Source organism: Marmota flaviventris, chromosome 12 (assembly GCF_047511675.1).
Source record: "Marmota flaviventris isolate mMarFla1 chromosome 12, mMarFla1.hap1, whole genome shotgun sequence".
Classification (NCBI taxonomy): Eukaryota; Metazoa; Chordata; class Mammalia; order Rodentia; family Sciuridae; genus Marmota; species Marmota flaviventris.
The window spans coordinates 77,346,255-77,359,346 of NC_092509.1; the positions used below are offsets into that span (position 1 = coordinate 77,346,255).

The window sequence follows — 13,092 nt, forward strand, 5'->3', positions numbered from 1 at the left end:
CTCTGAGACCTGGTCACCTTTCACCCACCTAGCCTGGTCCCACGGGTGGGATTTATGACTGGCTGCCCTGCCGTCTGTCCCTAGGTAATAAATCAGGGCAGAGCAGGAGCAAAACCATCTCAAGTGCACAGTGTATAAAAGAAGGGCTCAGGAGCCACAGGCTTCTGTGGATCCCAAAGAGCCCAAGACTGAGCGGAAGCATGGACGGACAGAGCAGAATGCCCCGCTGGGGACTCTTGCTGGTACTCTGGGGCTCCTGCACCTTCGGTCTCCCTGCAGACACATCCTCCTTCCGACGGTAACCTGGGAAGAGAGGGGGTGGCAGGGGTGAGCTCTCAGATACATGGGGTCACCCAGTGTTCACGACCAGCCAGTCAGGGAGGTATGTTACTGTTCAGAGAGGTGAAGTGACTTGCCAAAAGTCACACAGCCAATAAGCGACACTGCTCAGGCCTGGAGATCATGTCTCTTAATCTCTTCCTAGAGCTTTTGATTCCTGCCCAGAGCTCCTTGCTTGGCACTGTGGGGAACTCAGAGATGATTAAGACATGCCCTTCCCCAAGTAGCTCACAGTCTAATTATTAAGAAGTGTGTGGGTAGTTAAGTCTATTGAGTAGTTAAGAGCAAGTCTTATGGAGTTGTTTTGGTTTTAATTCTCCTCCCCTAGAAGAACACGTTAGCTCTGAAACCATGGGCAGGTTAACCTCTCCGAGTCTCAGTATACTGTTTTTAAAAACAAGGATGAAAACAGAACCTGCTTCCTAGGGCTGCTTTGAAGATTTAATGAGATAATGCATGTAAGGCTATGAGCGTCTTGCTGTGCCCACGGTAAGAACCAGATGCTGTTAATAACACACGGCAGATTATCACCAACCATAAGAGAACGGCTTTCTGCAGCCCCGAGCACGCAGAGAAAGCCCTGACATCCATTTGGTGCCAGGCCCCACAAGCAAGTCCCTAAGACTGGAGAAGTGGGAGGCAGAGCCAGAGGCTTCATGGAGAAACAGGCGGCAGATGAGGCCTACAGGGGAGTCTTGAAGGGCGCAGGCAGGGCTTAAGAGCAGCAGTCGTTGCTCAGCCTATACAAGGCCTAGTATTTCACAGGAGCTCTTCACGTGTCCCCTCCCAAATGATGTCCCCACAGCTCACCATTTCCATTTTACAGATGGAGACTCTGAGGCTCAGGGAGGTCACCTGGAAGTGACCTCAGCACACACTCCATCTTTGGATGTGTGAGGCTCAGGACACACTCCATCTTTGCTTCCAAAGCCTCTCTCCAGCCTCTCTAAGGCTCTCAGCTGCTGGGTTGGAGTGTGGGGTAAGAGGATGGATGGGTCCCAGCAGCCCCACCCCAGGATACAAGTAGAGGGAAGTAAAAGCATGGAACAAGAAGAAGGGAATCAGGCAAGGGGTGAGAGGGAGCCAAATCTGGGGACAGCCATAAGATTACTTTGCCACCTATTCCATGCACAGCACCATGCAAGTCTCTGAGTTAGCTGGAGCCATTAGGCCCATTTATATGGAGGAGCTAATGGGGATTCAGAAGACGCCCAGAGAGGTTAGGTAATGCTCAGAATCACACAGCTAGCAAGGGGATCCAAGAATGTCCCCACAACCACAGTGTCCTCACCGCGATGAGCACTACCCCCATGGGCCGTGTGGTGTGCTGGCTGGAAGGACCCAGGGGAAAAGGAGCAGGAGCCAAGGTAAGGGATACCTGTGTGGGTTGGAGTCCCTGGGGCAAGCTGCCAGGTGGGGATTCACGCGGGGCCTCGGAGGATTACAGAAGTGAGTTGGGAGTCTGGAGAAGGAAGGGATTTTCTGAAAGTGAAATGGCAACAAAGAAAAGGTCCAACGCAGAGACTCTCTGCAGCTAACATGGGAAATGCAGCTTCTTTGGAGTCAAACTTCCATTTTCCCATTTGTAAAATGGGACCAAGAAAAGCACCCATCACCTGAGAGGGCTAAGGATCAAGTAAAATCAAATGTGATAGGCATATAGCTCATTTCATCTACAATATTACCTAGATAGGCATGAAAGTCATGTTCAGATTCATGGGCAAAATGAGGGGAGGGTCAATAGTAGGCTTGGAGTGTGGGGAGGGATGGAGAGGACAAGTACAGGGGGACTCACAGCCCAGAAGAAAAAGGGCCTCTCCATCTGTCTGGAAAGCCAGTTAAGCTGGGCTTCAATCCTGGGACCCTTTGGCCACCAGCTAGAGACATCTTCCTCAGGTTCCAGCAGAAAGCCTTCCCGTGGAAGCCCAGGGGACCCTGTATGGGAAAGAGGGCCAGACACAAGCTTGGAATCCCTACTCTACCATTTGGGAGCTACTACCACCCCCGGAACCTTCCCTGTATGTCAAACAGTAGGGCCAGTTTGCCAAGTTGTTGGGAGGTTTGCTTGGGCATGTGTGCGCTATGGCTGGCACTGCCCCAAGCAATTCAGCGTGCTGCGAGTTCTCTTCTTAATTCCACCTGCCAAAGGTGATTGGAAGGCATCTGTACAAGAAGTCCAGGGTCTGGAACTTAGGCCCAAGACACATCTTGCCAAGGGCAAGGTACACTGCCATCTGGAGATACTGGCCGGTCCCTGCCCAACCCAGTTCAATGGGTCCACTCCATCACAGCCCAGGCTTCATGGCTGTCCCCAGGGGTCTTGGAGTCCCCTCCCCACTCCTCATCCCCCGACCCTGACCTTTCAGTCGGCTATGTGCATCTGCTGCCACCTACAGGCCTCACTTGGAACTGCATCTCCCATCCAGCATAGGGCTGTGGGAGTGTGACCCCCAGACTCCATCCACTAGAGGGGACCTCAGTGTGTTTCCTGTCTATTTCTCCGCCTGCTGGAGTTCCTTAAAGGCAGTGATGGTCTTTACATCCACCCAGTGCAGTGAGGCACAGAGTAGGTGTTCAACACAGGATGGATGGATGGATGGAGGAAAAACAGCCTTGTCTAATAAAAATCAAACATCAGGAGGAAGTTGGTTGAAGATGACTTAATATCAATTCAGGTGACCCAGAGGCCTGTACATCCTCCTTCAGAAGCCCTAGGGCCCAAAAGTGAGTTTTGGGTGCTTGGGCTATGGTCAGCTTAGAGGTACTAAAAGTCGGGGCCCAGGACTCTCCCATCACTGTGGGGGAGTACAGGGCTCTTCTATTTCCTTCTTCCGCTCAGGATCTTCCTCAAGAAAATGCCCTCCGTTCGGGACAGCCTGAAGGACCGAGGCGTGGATATGGCCAGGCTCAGTGCTGAGTGGGGCCAGTTCACCAGGAGGCTCTCCTTTGGCAACAGCACCTCACCAGTGGTCCTCACCAACTACCTGGACGTGAGTGCCTGGCCCCGACCATCTCCTTTCTTTCTTGGACTTACTGCATTTTGGTTGTTGCCAGGACCTTTCTCCCCTGGCTCTGCTTGAGAACCACAGAACACTCCAGAAAAAAAAAAAACATTTTATATCTGGAAAGCCTGAGGTGCAGAGAGCAGGAAAGAACCCAGAGGCAGTGTTAGGTTGGAATCAATCCAGGTCTCAAGCCAGGCATCCCTGGTGGGGGGATGTGGGAGGAGTGTGCAGCTGGGCCTCACGGCCTGTCTCCGTGCAGCCCGATGGCTCCGGTTCTGGTGCCCCCTCGGGGTTCGATTCATTTTCACAGTTCTTATTATGCTTCCTTGTCTTGTTGAAACTTCCATCTCCTGAGATGTCAGGGGACAGTGCCAAGCACCCCCACAGTTGCCTGCAGGACAATAGAAACCCAGAGAGGCTGTAGGATCTGCGTCATCTTCCCCTGAGAGCCAAGAATGGAAGCAGGCAAGACCCCAAGCCCCAAGGGTCCCTGGGCCCCTCCAGCACCCTCTTCCCTTTTACCCCCACAGACCCAGTACTACGGTGAGATCGGCATCGGCACACCACCACAGACCTTCAAAGTCATCTTTGACACGGGTTCGGCCAACCTCTGGGTACCCTCCACCAAGTGCAGCCCCCTCTACACTGCCTGTGGTGAGACATGGCCCCATGGCGCTTGCCCCCAACCTCCCTCCCTGCCACCCTCAGGCAGTCCTACCCCACCCCAGCCAAGTCCATCCTGCTACCAATCAGCTCCTTCCTCCCTGCCCCTGTGCCTAGTGACCCTGAGAGGAAAGAAGGTGACTCCCACTTCCCTGATATGACCACCGAGTTCAAATAGCCAGCTCCAGGAGCCACCTGACTACCCAGAAGGCCATTCTCCAGTCTCCATGAGACTGAGACAAGGCCAAGTTCGTTCCCTCCCTCCCTCCCTCCCTTCCTTTCTTCTCGCCTGGATGTGTGTGCACACGAACCTGTGAGTGTAGGAGATTGAACCCAGAGCCTCACACACGCTAGGTGACAGGACCAAATTCTCAAACCTGTCCCAGGCCCTTGGGGTCCTCCACTAAGTTTTACTTACTCCAGGCCCAGAATTTTCTCTGGCATTATCAGTGGGCAATTCCTTTACAATGCTTCATTGGAGACAAAAGTCTCAAAGATGTGAGCGTGGAACCAGGCCCAAGGAACAGCCCTTGATGCATGAAGCACACATTCCGAGGCCCAGCCTCAGGGCCACCCCCTCCCCACACCTAACTCCTCAGCCACACAAGCTGTGCCCACAACCCACCCTGCCTCCAAGCCCTTTGCCTGGGCGGCTCTTACTCAGGCCTGAGTCTGTGTCCCTCCACCAGAGATTCACAGCCTCTACGATGCCTCAGAATCCTCCAGCTACTTGGAGAATGGGACGGAATTCACCATCCACTACGGATCAGGGAAGGTCAAAGGCTTCCTAAGCCAGGACGTAGTGACTGTAAGTGAGGCTGCCCCTGGCCATCTGACCACCTACCCTCCTGTCCCCAGGCCCCTGCTGCCCCTCTAGGCTACACTGGGGGCAGATATACTCAGCCCACCTCAGAGCCTGGGGAGCTGATCCCTATTGCTTCTAGCTGGAGCTACAAAGAAGCACAAGCGTGGTGGAGCAACCCAGGCTCCCTGCCACCCTTGGGTGATGGATGGAGGCATTTACATCTAATTTGCATGTAGGGCTTGTCCTAGCTCCAAAGCCTGCAGCCAAGGAACCTGCCTGATGTCACCAGCTCTGACTAGACTCTGAACCAGACCCTGGATTGAAAACCAGGATATTGTTGACATTGGGGTCAGGCTTAGATCTAGGGTCCACCACAGCTGAGGTTAGAGTCTGGGGTGTGGTGTCAGGGCAGGCTTCCTTTTACATTGGGCTGGTGTCTGACCCCTTCCCATTTTGGAGTTTCTTAGCCCCTACTGTGGGGAGGGGTACCCATGGAACCTCAGAGGAAATCTGTGAGCCCCTCTCTCCTCTCCTTGTCTGTGAAATTGGGGTGAAAGAAATCCTGTGCTGAAGACATCCTTAGCCTGCGATGGCAGTGGGGACTGAGGCCCAGGCCTGCGGGCCTGAAAGCAGGCCATGCGGAGGGGTTGTGACATTCTTGGTCTCTCTTCTATCACTGCCTGGAAGGATCACCTTCACCGCCCATGCCCTAGCAGCCACAGGTCACCCCAGCTGTCTCTGAACCCCACAGCACACATTTGTTGAAGGAGAGGCTATGTGTGTGGGTGAATGGGGGTATTGATGAAATAATTTTACCCCAAATGGCTGTACCCCAGAGAAGGTGTGACCCTGGGGCTCCCAGTGTGGAAACTCAGATCACACCCCAGTTGGCGTGAGCAGTGGGCTTGGTCTCCTCTGATTCTTCTTCCCACAGGTGGGCGGAATCACAGTGACACAGACATTTGGAGAGGTCACAGAGCTGCCCTTGATACCCTTCATGCTGGCCAAGTTTGATGGGGTTCTGGGCATGGGCTTCCCTGCACAGGCCGTCGGGGGTGTCACCCCTGTCTTTGACCACATCCTCTCCCAGAGGGTTCTGAAAGAAGATGTCTTCTCTGTCTACTACAGCAGGTGGGCTCCTGACTCCAAGACCAAGGGCAGAGGAGGGAGGAGCAGAAGGAGCTGGGGAGTAGGAAAGTCTGGGCCAGGATTTTTATGCTGGTGGTAGATGGTCAATCAGTACCCAGCGCTGCACTAGTCAGTATGGAGGCCACTACTGAAATATAAATGAATTAAAATTAAGTAAACAAAAGCATGAAGTCCCTTGGTTGCACTAGCCACCTTTCCAGTGCTCAGCAGCCACAGTGGATGGTGGCTACCATATTGGATAGTGCAGTGTAGAACAGTTCCATCGTGGCAGAATGTTCTAATGGTTAGTGCTGCTCTGGAACAAGAGGATATCGGGTGGGGATTACTGCAGGCTGGAGATGCTTCCTCTGAGGATGATGGCTCCTCCCACACAGACAGCCAACTTCAGTCCTTTATCAGCTTCTATATTCATTTGCTCACTCATTGATCCAATCAATGCTATGCACCACACACTGGGTGGGCTCAGCCAGGACAGTGAACATGGCAGATGAGCCTGCAGTGTAACAGGGAAGAAGAAAGGCCCCAGTGTGATGGGCACCCAGGGCCATGCTGCTGAAAACCACGGTGCTTCTCAATTCTAGGCTGAGCTGACATGCTGTGCTCAGCTCCTGAGTAGGGCTGTGATTTGCTTCAAGCTGCTGGGTTTAGAAAGATGGTCTGAGTTGGAAACAGAAAGGTCGTATGGGTAAGAGCATGAGTTGGAGGGGAGGAGCAGAGTCCAGACTGAGCTCAGAGGTAAGAGGAGTCTCTGGTTGGTGACAGAAAGGGAGATATTGAGAAAAGGCCACCATTGGTGGCTTTGCAGTCAGGGGCAATCTTGGGGAAGAGCCCTTTTAGAGGAAGAAGGGGGCAAGGCCTGAGGGCAAGCAGTTAAGGGGTGGAGGTGAGTGTCAGGATGTGGAGGTCACAGAACGTAGGTTGCTCTGGGAAATTCAGCAAGGAAGGGGGTGTGGGGTGAGATCCAGAGAGAAGCAGGGACGGGAGGTGGGTGTTTTTAAACGCTAGAGGATCCTCCAGCAATGCTTGTGGGAGGAGGAAGAAGCCAATGGAAAGCAAGAGATTGAAAATGTGAAAAGGCGATAAATGTGGGTACACAAGCCAGGGCTGCGGAAGGGATAAGGGTCCGTCAGTCGGGAAGAAGGCCGTCTTTGCTGAGCAGAGGTCTTTTCCTTACCTGGGGCTGGGAAGAAGGGGACATGCACAGAGAAGCTGAGGCGTGAGGTGAGGGCAGGAGGGAGCTTGCCACTGCTGCATGCACACACATCCAGAAGGAGGCAAAACACAGGAATCGACACTCACACGAAAGAAAACATGCACACATCTACAAATTCTAGAAAGGCACACCACATACACACGCACGCTCTAGAAACCAGCTCCTTGAGCCCTTAGAGGCCTTGCGCAGCATGGAGGAGAGGAAGGCAAGGGGAGTCAGCTCCCCACCAGGAATCAGGAGCCCTGGCTCCTGCCCTGTCTATTAAGGCCCAGGTGACTTCAGGCAAGTGACTTTGTTGGGGTGACTCCATTGCCTGAAGGGTAAAAAAGAACATGCCTAATCTACCATGCCAAACTGCAGGACTGGTGAGGCTCCCCTGAAATAATGAAGCTCCCCCTTCCCTCCCCCTCCCCCACCTCCCCTGCAGAAATTCTAAGTAAGGAGATGAAACTCCCACATGGCCCTGTACTCCCTGAGCACCCGGAATCCCACGTGCCCCCTGCACCCAAAGCTCTCCTCAGCAAGCCTGGGCCCACCAGGTGCCATCTCTGCCCCTCCACCCCACTCTCTCCACACCCCTGCCGGCCCCGCCCCCGTGGCCTCCCCAGAGCCCACCCACGTTTCTGCTTCACCTAAGGGAAGGGGTTGCCTTGTGCCTGTTCCTTTTCTATGACTTCTCTGGGGAATTTTTTTTGGGGGTGTACAACTGGACTACCCTTGAAAACCTCTGGTTGGGCTTGAGAAGGGACCAGAAAGGGGGAAGCACCCCATTCTTCATGCTTCTTAGAGACAGCTTCCAGCCCTGCCATCTGCCCCTCCTTGTTCCCTCGCCCAACTCTCCCTTGTCACTGAATCTCAGAACTGCTGGTCTCTCCTTTAGGGACTCCCACCTGCTAGGGGGAGAACTCGTGCTGGGGGGCAGTGACCCCCAGTATTACCAAGGGAACTTCCACTACGTGAGCATCAGCAAGACTGGCTCCTGGCAGATCATGATGAAGGGGTCAGGAGTCCTTCCCTTCTCCACTCTACAAAACTTCTGGGGTTGGGCTGGGTGGGGACAGGGAAGGATTACCATCCTGACCTCTCTGCAAATAAGGGATGGCCACTCACTGCTCTCTGCCTGCTTTGTGCAGGATGAAGAAGACAGATTTGAGGAGTAGGGTGGGGGAGGGGGCCTAGGCAGGGCTGAGGAGTCACTAGGCCCTGTGCTGGGCGGGGGCATCTTCCCTCGTCCACTCAGGCCTCACCCCTCCTCCAGTGCATCACTGGACTACCAGCATGGCCTCCTGTCACCATCCTCACTCAGAAAAAATAAGCGGGCTGGGGGTGCCCTTCAGCTTTCTGCCTGTCTGACTGTGGCCTCCCTGCAGGGTGTCTATAGGGTCTGTCACCTTGCTGTGTGAGGAGGGCTGCATGGCAGTGGTGGACACTGGTGCATCCTACATCTCGGGTCCCACCAGCTCCCTGAGGCTGGTCATGGAGGCCCTGGGGGCCAAGGAGCAGAGCACAGATGAAGTAAGATGCTAAGGGGTGGGGTCCCAGGGTGGGGGGAACACCCTCTTGGACCAAGTCCCCAAATCACCCCAGGCAACATTAGGTCCCAAATGAGGCCATTTCAGGCCTTCTCCTTGTCACCTCTCACTCTCTCCACACCAGGCTAGTCCCTCCTGGAGGCAGGGCCAGCATAATACTCTCCAGCAGAGGGGTCAGGTCACGAGTGGGGCTCGTGGTTTGCTGAGAGTTCCCACGCTCAAAAGGGCTCCCTTGACCCCTTTCCTCCCCAGTATGTCGTGAACTGCAACCAGGTGCCCACCCTCCCTGACATCTCCTTTCACCTGGGAGGCAGGGCCTACACGCTCACCAGTGCTGACTATGTGTTACAGGTGAGGCACAGGGAGGAAGGGTGGGCAGGGACCCTTGCAGGGGGATAAGTCGCAATGCATAGATTACATGCTAAGCCATGGTTTCCAAAATTGGCTGCTCATGTCACCTGCAGAGCCTTTAAAAATCCCAGTACCCAGGCCCCACCCCACACCTGTGAACCCAGAACATCTAGGAGTGGCACCTGGGCAGTGTGGTTTCAAAGCTCCCCAGGGAGTTCCAGGGTGGAGCCACATTTGTGAATCACTGTCTTTGGTTTGTCCCTCTAGCACCATCCATTTTCTCATCAAATGTTCCTGATAATCTATATATATATATATCTGCAGGGATTGAACCTGGGGCATTTAAACACCGAAGAACATCCCCAACTCTATTTAGAGATAGTCTTGCTGAGTCTGGGTTTTTTTTTTTTTTTGTTGTTGTTGTTTTGGTACTGGTGATTGAACTCAGAGGCACTTGACCACTAGCCACATCCCCAGCCCTATTTTGTATTTTATTTAGAGACAGGGCCTCACTTTTGCTGAGGCTGGCTTTGAACTTGTGATCCTTCTGCCTCAGCCTCCCAAGCTGCTGGGATTATAGACGTGTGCTTCTTATGCTTAGAGAAATCACACGTCTAGGGTCAGAATCTAAAGCCAGATTGTGAGCGCTTGAATGCAGCTCAGTGCCTGGTGGGTTGCCTGCCTGGCTCTAGCACAGGGCCCTGGTGCAATCCATGCAGAGTTCAGATGGCCAAGATGTGATGAAGGCCCAGGGTGAATGGGGGAGGGAAGGTAGAATGTTACTGAAACAGATGAAGGGCAAAGGGAGGCTGGTTTTTGCTGAGCAGTACAACAACCCTCCTGCTTCCTGCCAGGACCCCTACAGTAGTGAGGACCTGTGCACATTGGCCCTCCATGGCCTGGACATCCCACCGCCCACTGGGCCCATCTGGGCCTTAGGTGCCAGCTTCATCCGAAAGTTCTACACAGAGTTTGATCGGCATAATAATCGTATTGGCTTTGCATTGGCCCGCTGAGCCCTCCGCTGCCTGGGGAAACCCTGACTTCAGCCTGAGTCCCTCTGCCTTGGCCTGTACGCTCATGTGGGGACACTGGATGTGGAGCTCCTGCTAGATGCTTGCCCTGCCCCCTGCACCAGCCCTTCCCTGCTCTGAGAATAAAGACTTCATGTTCATGATCCATAGCATCTGGATTTACTTGCTTTTGGAACAGAGAGGGGAAGTTGCATGGTCATGTGTGAATAGGAATGTGACAAAGACCAAACAAATTCCAATTCACCCTGTTGCACAGGTCCCTGCATGCAGAGATGATGCCATCTGTTTGTTGTCAACAGGGCTTGGTGGAGTTTGTTTACACAACCTTGGGTGGAAGTATTTCGGAGAGTCAACTCCAGTCCCTTCCAGTCCCTCAGGGATCAAGGCTAATGCTGCAGCAGAAGCTGTGGGCCAGAAAGATGCCCCTAGGGCACGGAGCCCTCTCCAAGCCCAGACTCTGTGCTCCACACGCTGTGAAACTCCCTTCACCTGCTTCTCCTCCTCTGTAGACCCTGCCCCACCCGGTGTGGCCATTTACACAGGCAGTCTAAGGCACCACCCTCTAACAAGGCAGACGAGCAGAGATCCAGCCAGTACCCCCTCTTCATATGTGGGAAAACAGGCGCACTGAATGGCAAGCATTTGCCCAAGATCACTCAGGAAAGAATCAGGTAGTGAAGAATTAAGCCTAGAACCCAGTTTGTCAGGCTCAGGTCCTGAAGGTTTTCCACCTGATCCTCACAGCTGGAACTGCCGCAGGTACGGAGCTCATGTGTACGGTCACGTGTAGGCACATAGACGCTTACACTGCTATCCTCCGTTGCGTCACACGACTAAACGGTCAAGGTCACTCCAAGTGAGTGAACTTGGGGAATAAATAAAGACACAGACACAGAAAGTACCTTTTCTTAGGATTCAGTGACCACTCCTCAGCCGCAGCTCCCACAAGAGGGGGAAGGCAGGCAAGAAAGAGAGAGAATAGCACAGCATGTGCTGAACCCTTTTATTGGGGAGAAGCCATTCAAATGAGGCAAGAGGTCAGGTTTACAGGGGGTTGAGTCTAGCTTCCTGATGTCTTGCTGTCAGCAGGTTGACTGACATCTAGGAAGGCCACACCCATCTCATGTGCTGTGTGGGGATCTTAGGCAGAGCCAGCAAAAAGATGCATAAGTTGCCCGCTCAATGCTCATAGTCACACACACACACACAGCCCGTGGCTGGCTTGCCACATCTCCACATTCTCATTGCTCAAGGCTAAGGGATGCTGGGTTCCCATGTGGCAGCTCCCAACAATCCTCCATCTCATGGACTTGAGACTCCTTAGGCAGAGTCTCTTCTCACACTGTTACCCCAAGGACTGTCCAGGCGTGTAGGTTGGGAAATGAGAAAGCAGCAGCCACCTGAAGCCACTAATGCTGTCCCTTAACTGTAGCTACTCAAACCTCTTTTGCCTGAAAAATATGAGTCTCTGAATGTTCCAATCAGGCTCTTGGTACCTCTAGGAATGCAGCTTCCTGGGACTAGATGGGACCCCAGGGATGGCTTTATTTTCTCAATGCAAAAGGAAAAAATGAGCAGGGCATGGGGGCGCATGCCTGTAATCCCAGCAGCTCAGGAGGCTGAGGTGGGAGGATCGCAAGTTCAAAGCCAGCCTCAGCAATGGCAAGGTGCTAAGCAACTCAGTGAGACCCTGTCTCTAAATAAAATACAAAATAGGGCTGGGGGGTGTGGCTCAGTGGTTGAATACCCCTGAGTTCAACCCCTGGTACCAAAAATAGGAAAAGCTGGAGGCAGTGTTCTTTCCAGACCTGAATCCTAAGGATCCATGACCTGAAGTAGGCAGGCCCCCATGTTGTCCAATACAGTGGCCACATGAGGTTGTTTACATTTAAGTTAAATACAATGTCACACTAGCTACATTTCAAGTGCTGATAGCCACCTGTGGCCAGTGGTCACTGCATTAGACAGCACAGATACTTCAGTAGGGCACAGCTGGGTTATGGACAGAAACAATCATAGGGTCTTGTGGTTGAGAGGTTCCTGGGTAGGCCAAAGGGATAACTTGGGGACACAGAAACAGGTCCCTTTTCTGTAGGCACTGAGTGAGACAAAGTAAGATGGTGACTAGTGAGGTCCATGAGGCAGGACAGTGAGTGATGGCAGCCAACAGGAGGTGACAGAACGAGTAGTGAAGACTACAACTAACAGTGGCTTCCCCGTAGGCTGGTCTGGCCCCTCCACATCTCCTCTTCCTCATAGCAACTGCCCTGGCACACCTTGTCAGCTCACCTCTTTGTGTCCCACTCCCCAGATATTGCTTATTCTGCTTTGGCCCTATGCCAGGCTTCTACCTCTTCTCCCAAAAGGCCAGTCCAAAGTCTATCCACCTCCACACCCCTTTGCCCAACAAAGCACTGGGATAAGGGACACCTGCTGGGCTACTATCTGCCCCCAGTCAAACTCTTGGGTCAGGAGGGAGGCTTTAATAATTTATTACTGACCAAAACTCAGTCCTTCTCAAAGTCTTGGCCTAGAATGTGCCCCAATACTCCAATGCCCTGGAAGGTTCAGTGACCTGTCAGAAGACAAAGTCTGCCGGCTTAGCATGCCCACCTCCAAAACCATCTCCCAATATCCCTCTCCATTAAATATGTGTGTGTGAGGTGGTGGTGGCAGTGGGGAGTACCCAGGACTCCCCGCAGGGAAGGAAGGGCCTTTGAGAGGCAGCAAGGGCCACTCCTGCAGATCCTTTTCTGGGGGCCCAGGGACTGAGCTCAGAAGCAGGGACCAGGATGGGTGGGGGGGGATTCAAGCTGATGTCTTGGGAGCACTCGGATTTCCATAACCCAGGATGAGGAGGGGCGCCGAAGAGCCCTCCCCGCCCCTGCCCAGCTGCTGGGAAACTGGTGGAGAGTGCCCGGAGCAGCCCCAGCTGGGACCCACGGGCGGATCCTGCAGAGGCTCCGCCCCCGGCGTCACCGCCCCCCCGGGGGGGGCGTCA

The 13,092-nt window shown here is 53.6% G+C and overlaps 1 protein-coding gene across 1 annotated transcript; it reads left to right on the forward strand.

The window, feature by feature from the left end:
* The first annotated feature begins 200 nt into the window (after window positions 1–200).
* Window positions 201–10,073, forward strand: Ren (renin). The gene is made up of 9 exons (XM_027945665.2): window positions 201–298; window positions 3,179–3,329; window positions 3,875–3,998; window positions 4,697–4,815; window positions 5,747–5,943; window positions 8,055–8,174; window positions 8,545–8,689; window positions 8,959–9,057; window positions 9,912–10,073. Exons 1-9 carry the CDS (start codon window positions 201–203, stop codon window positions 10,071–10,073), a joined length of 1,215 nt encoding a protein of 404 aa, XP_027801466.2.
* Window positions 10,074–13,092: the final 3,019 nt, after the last annotated feature.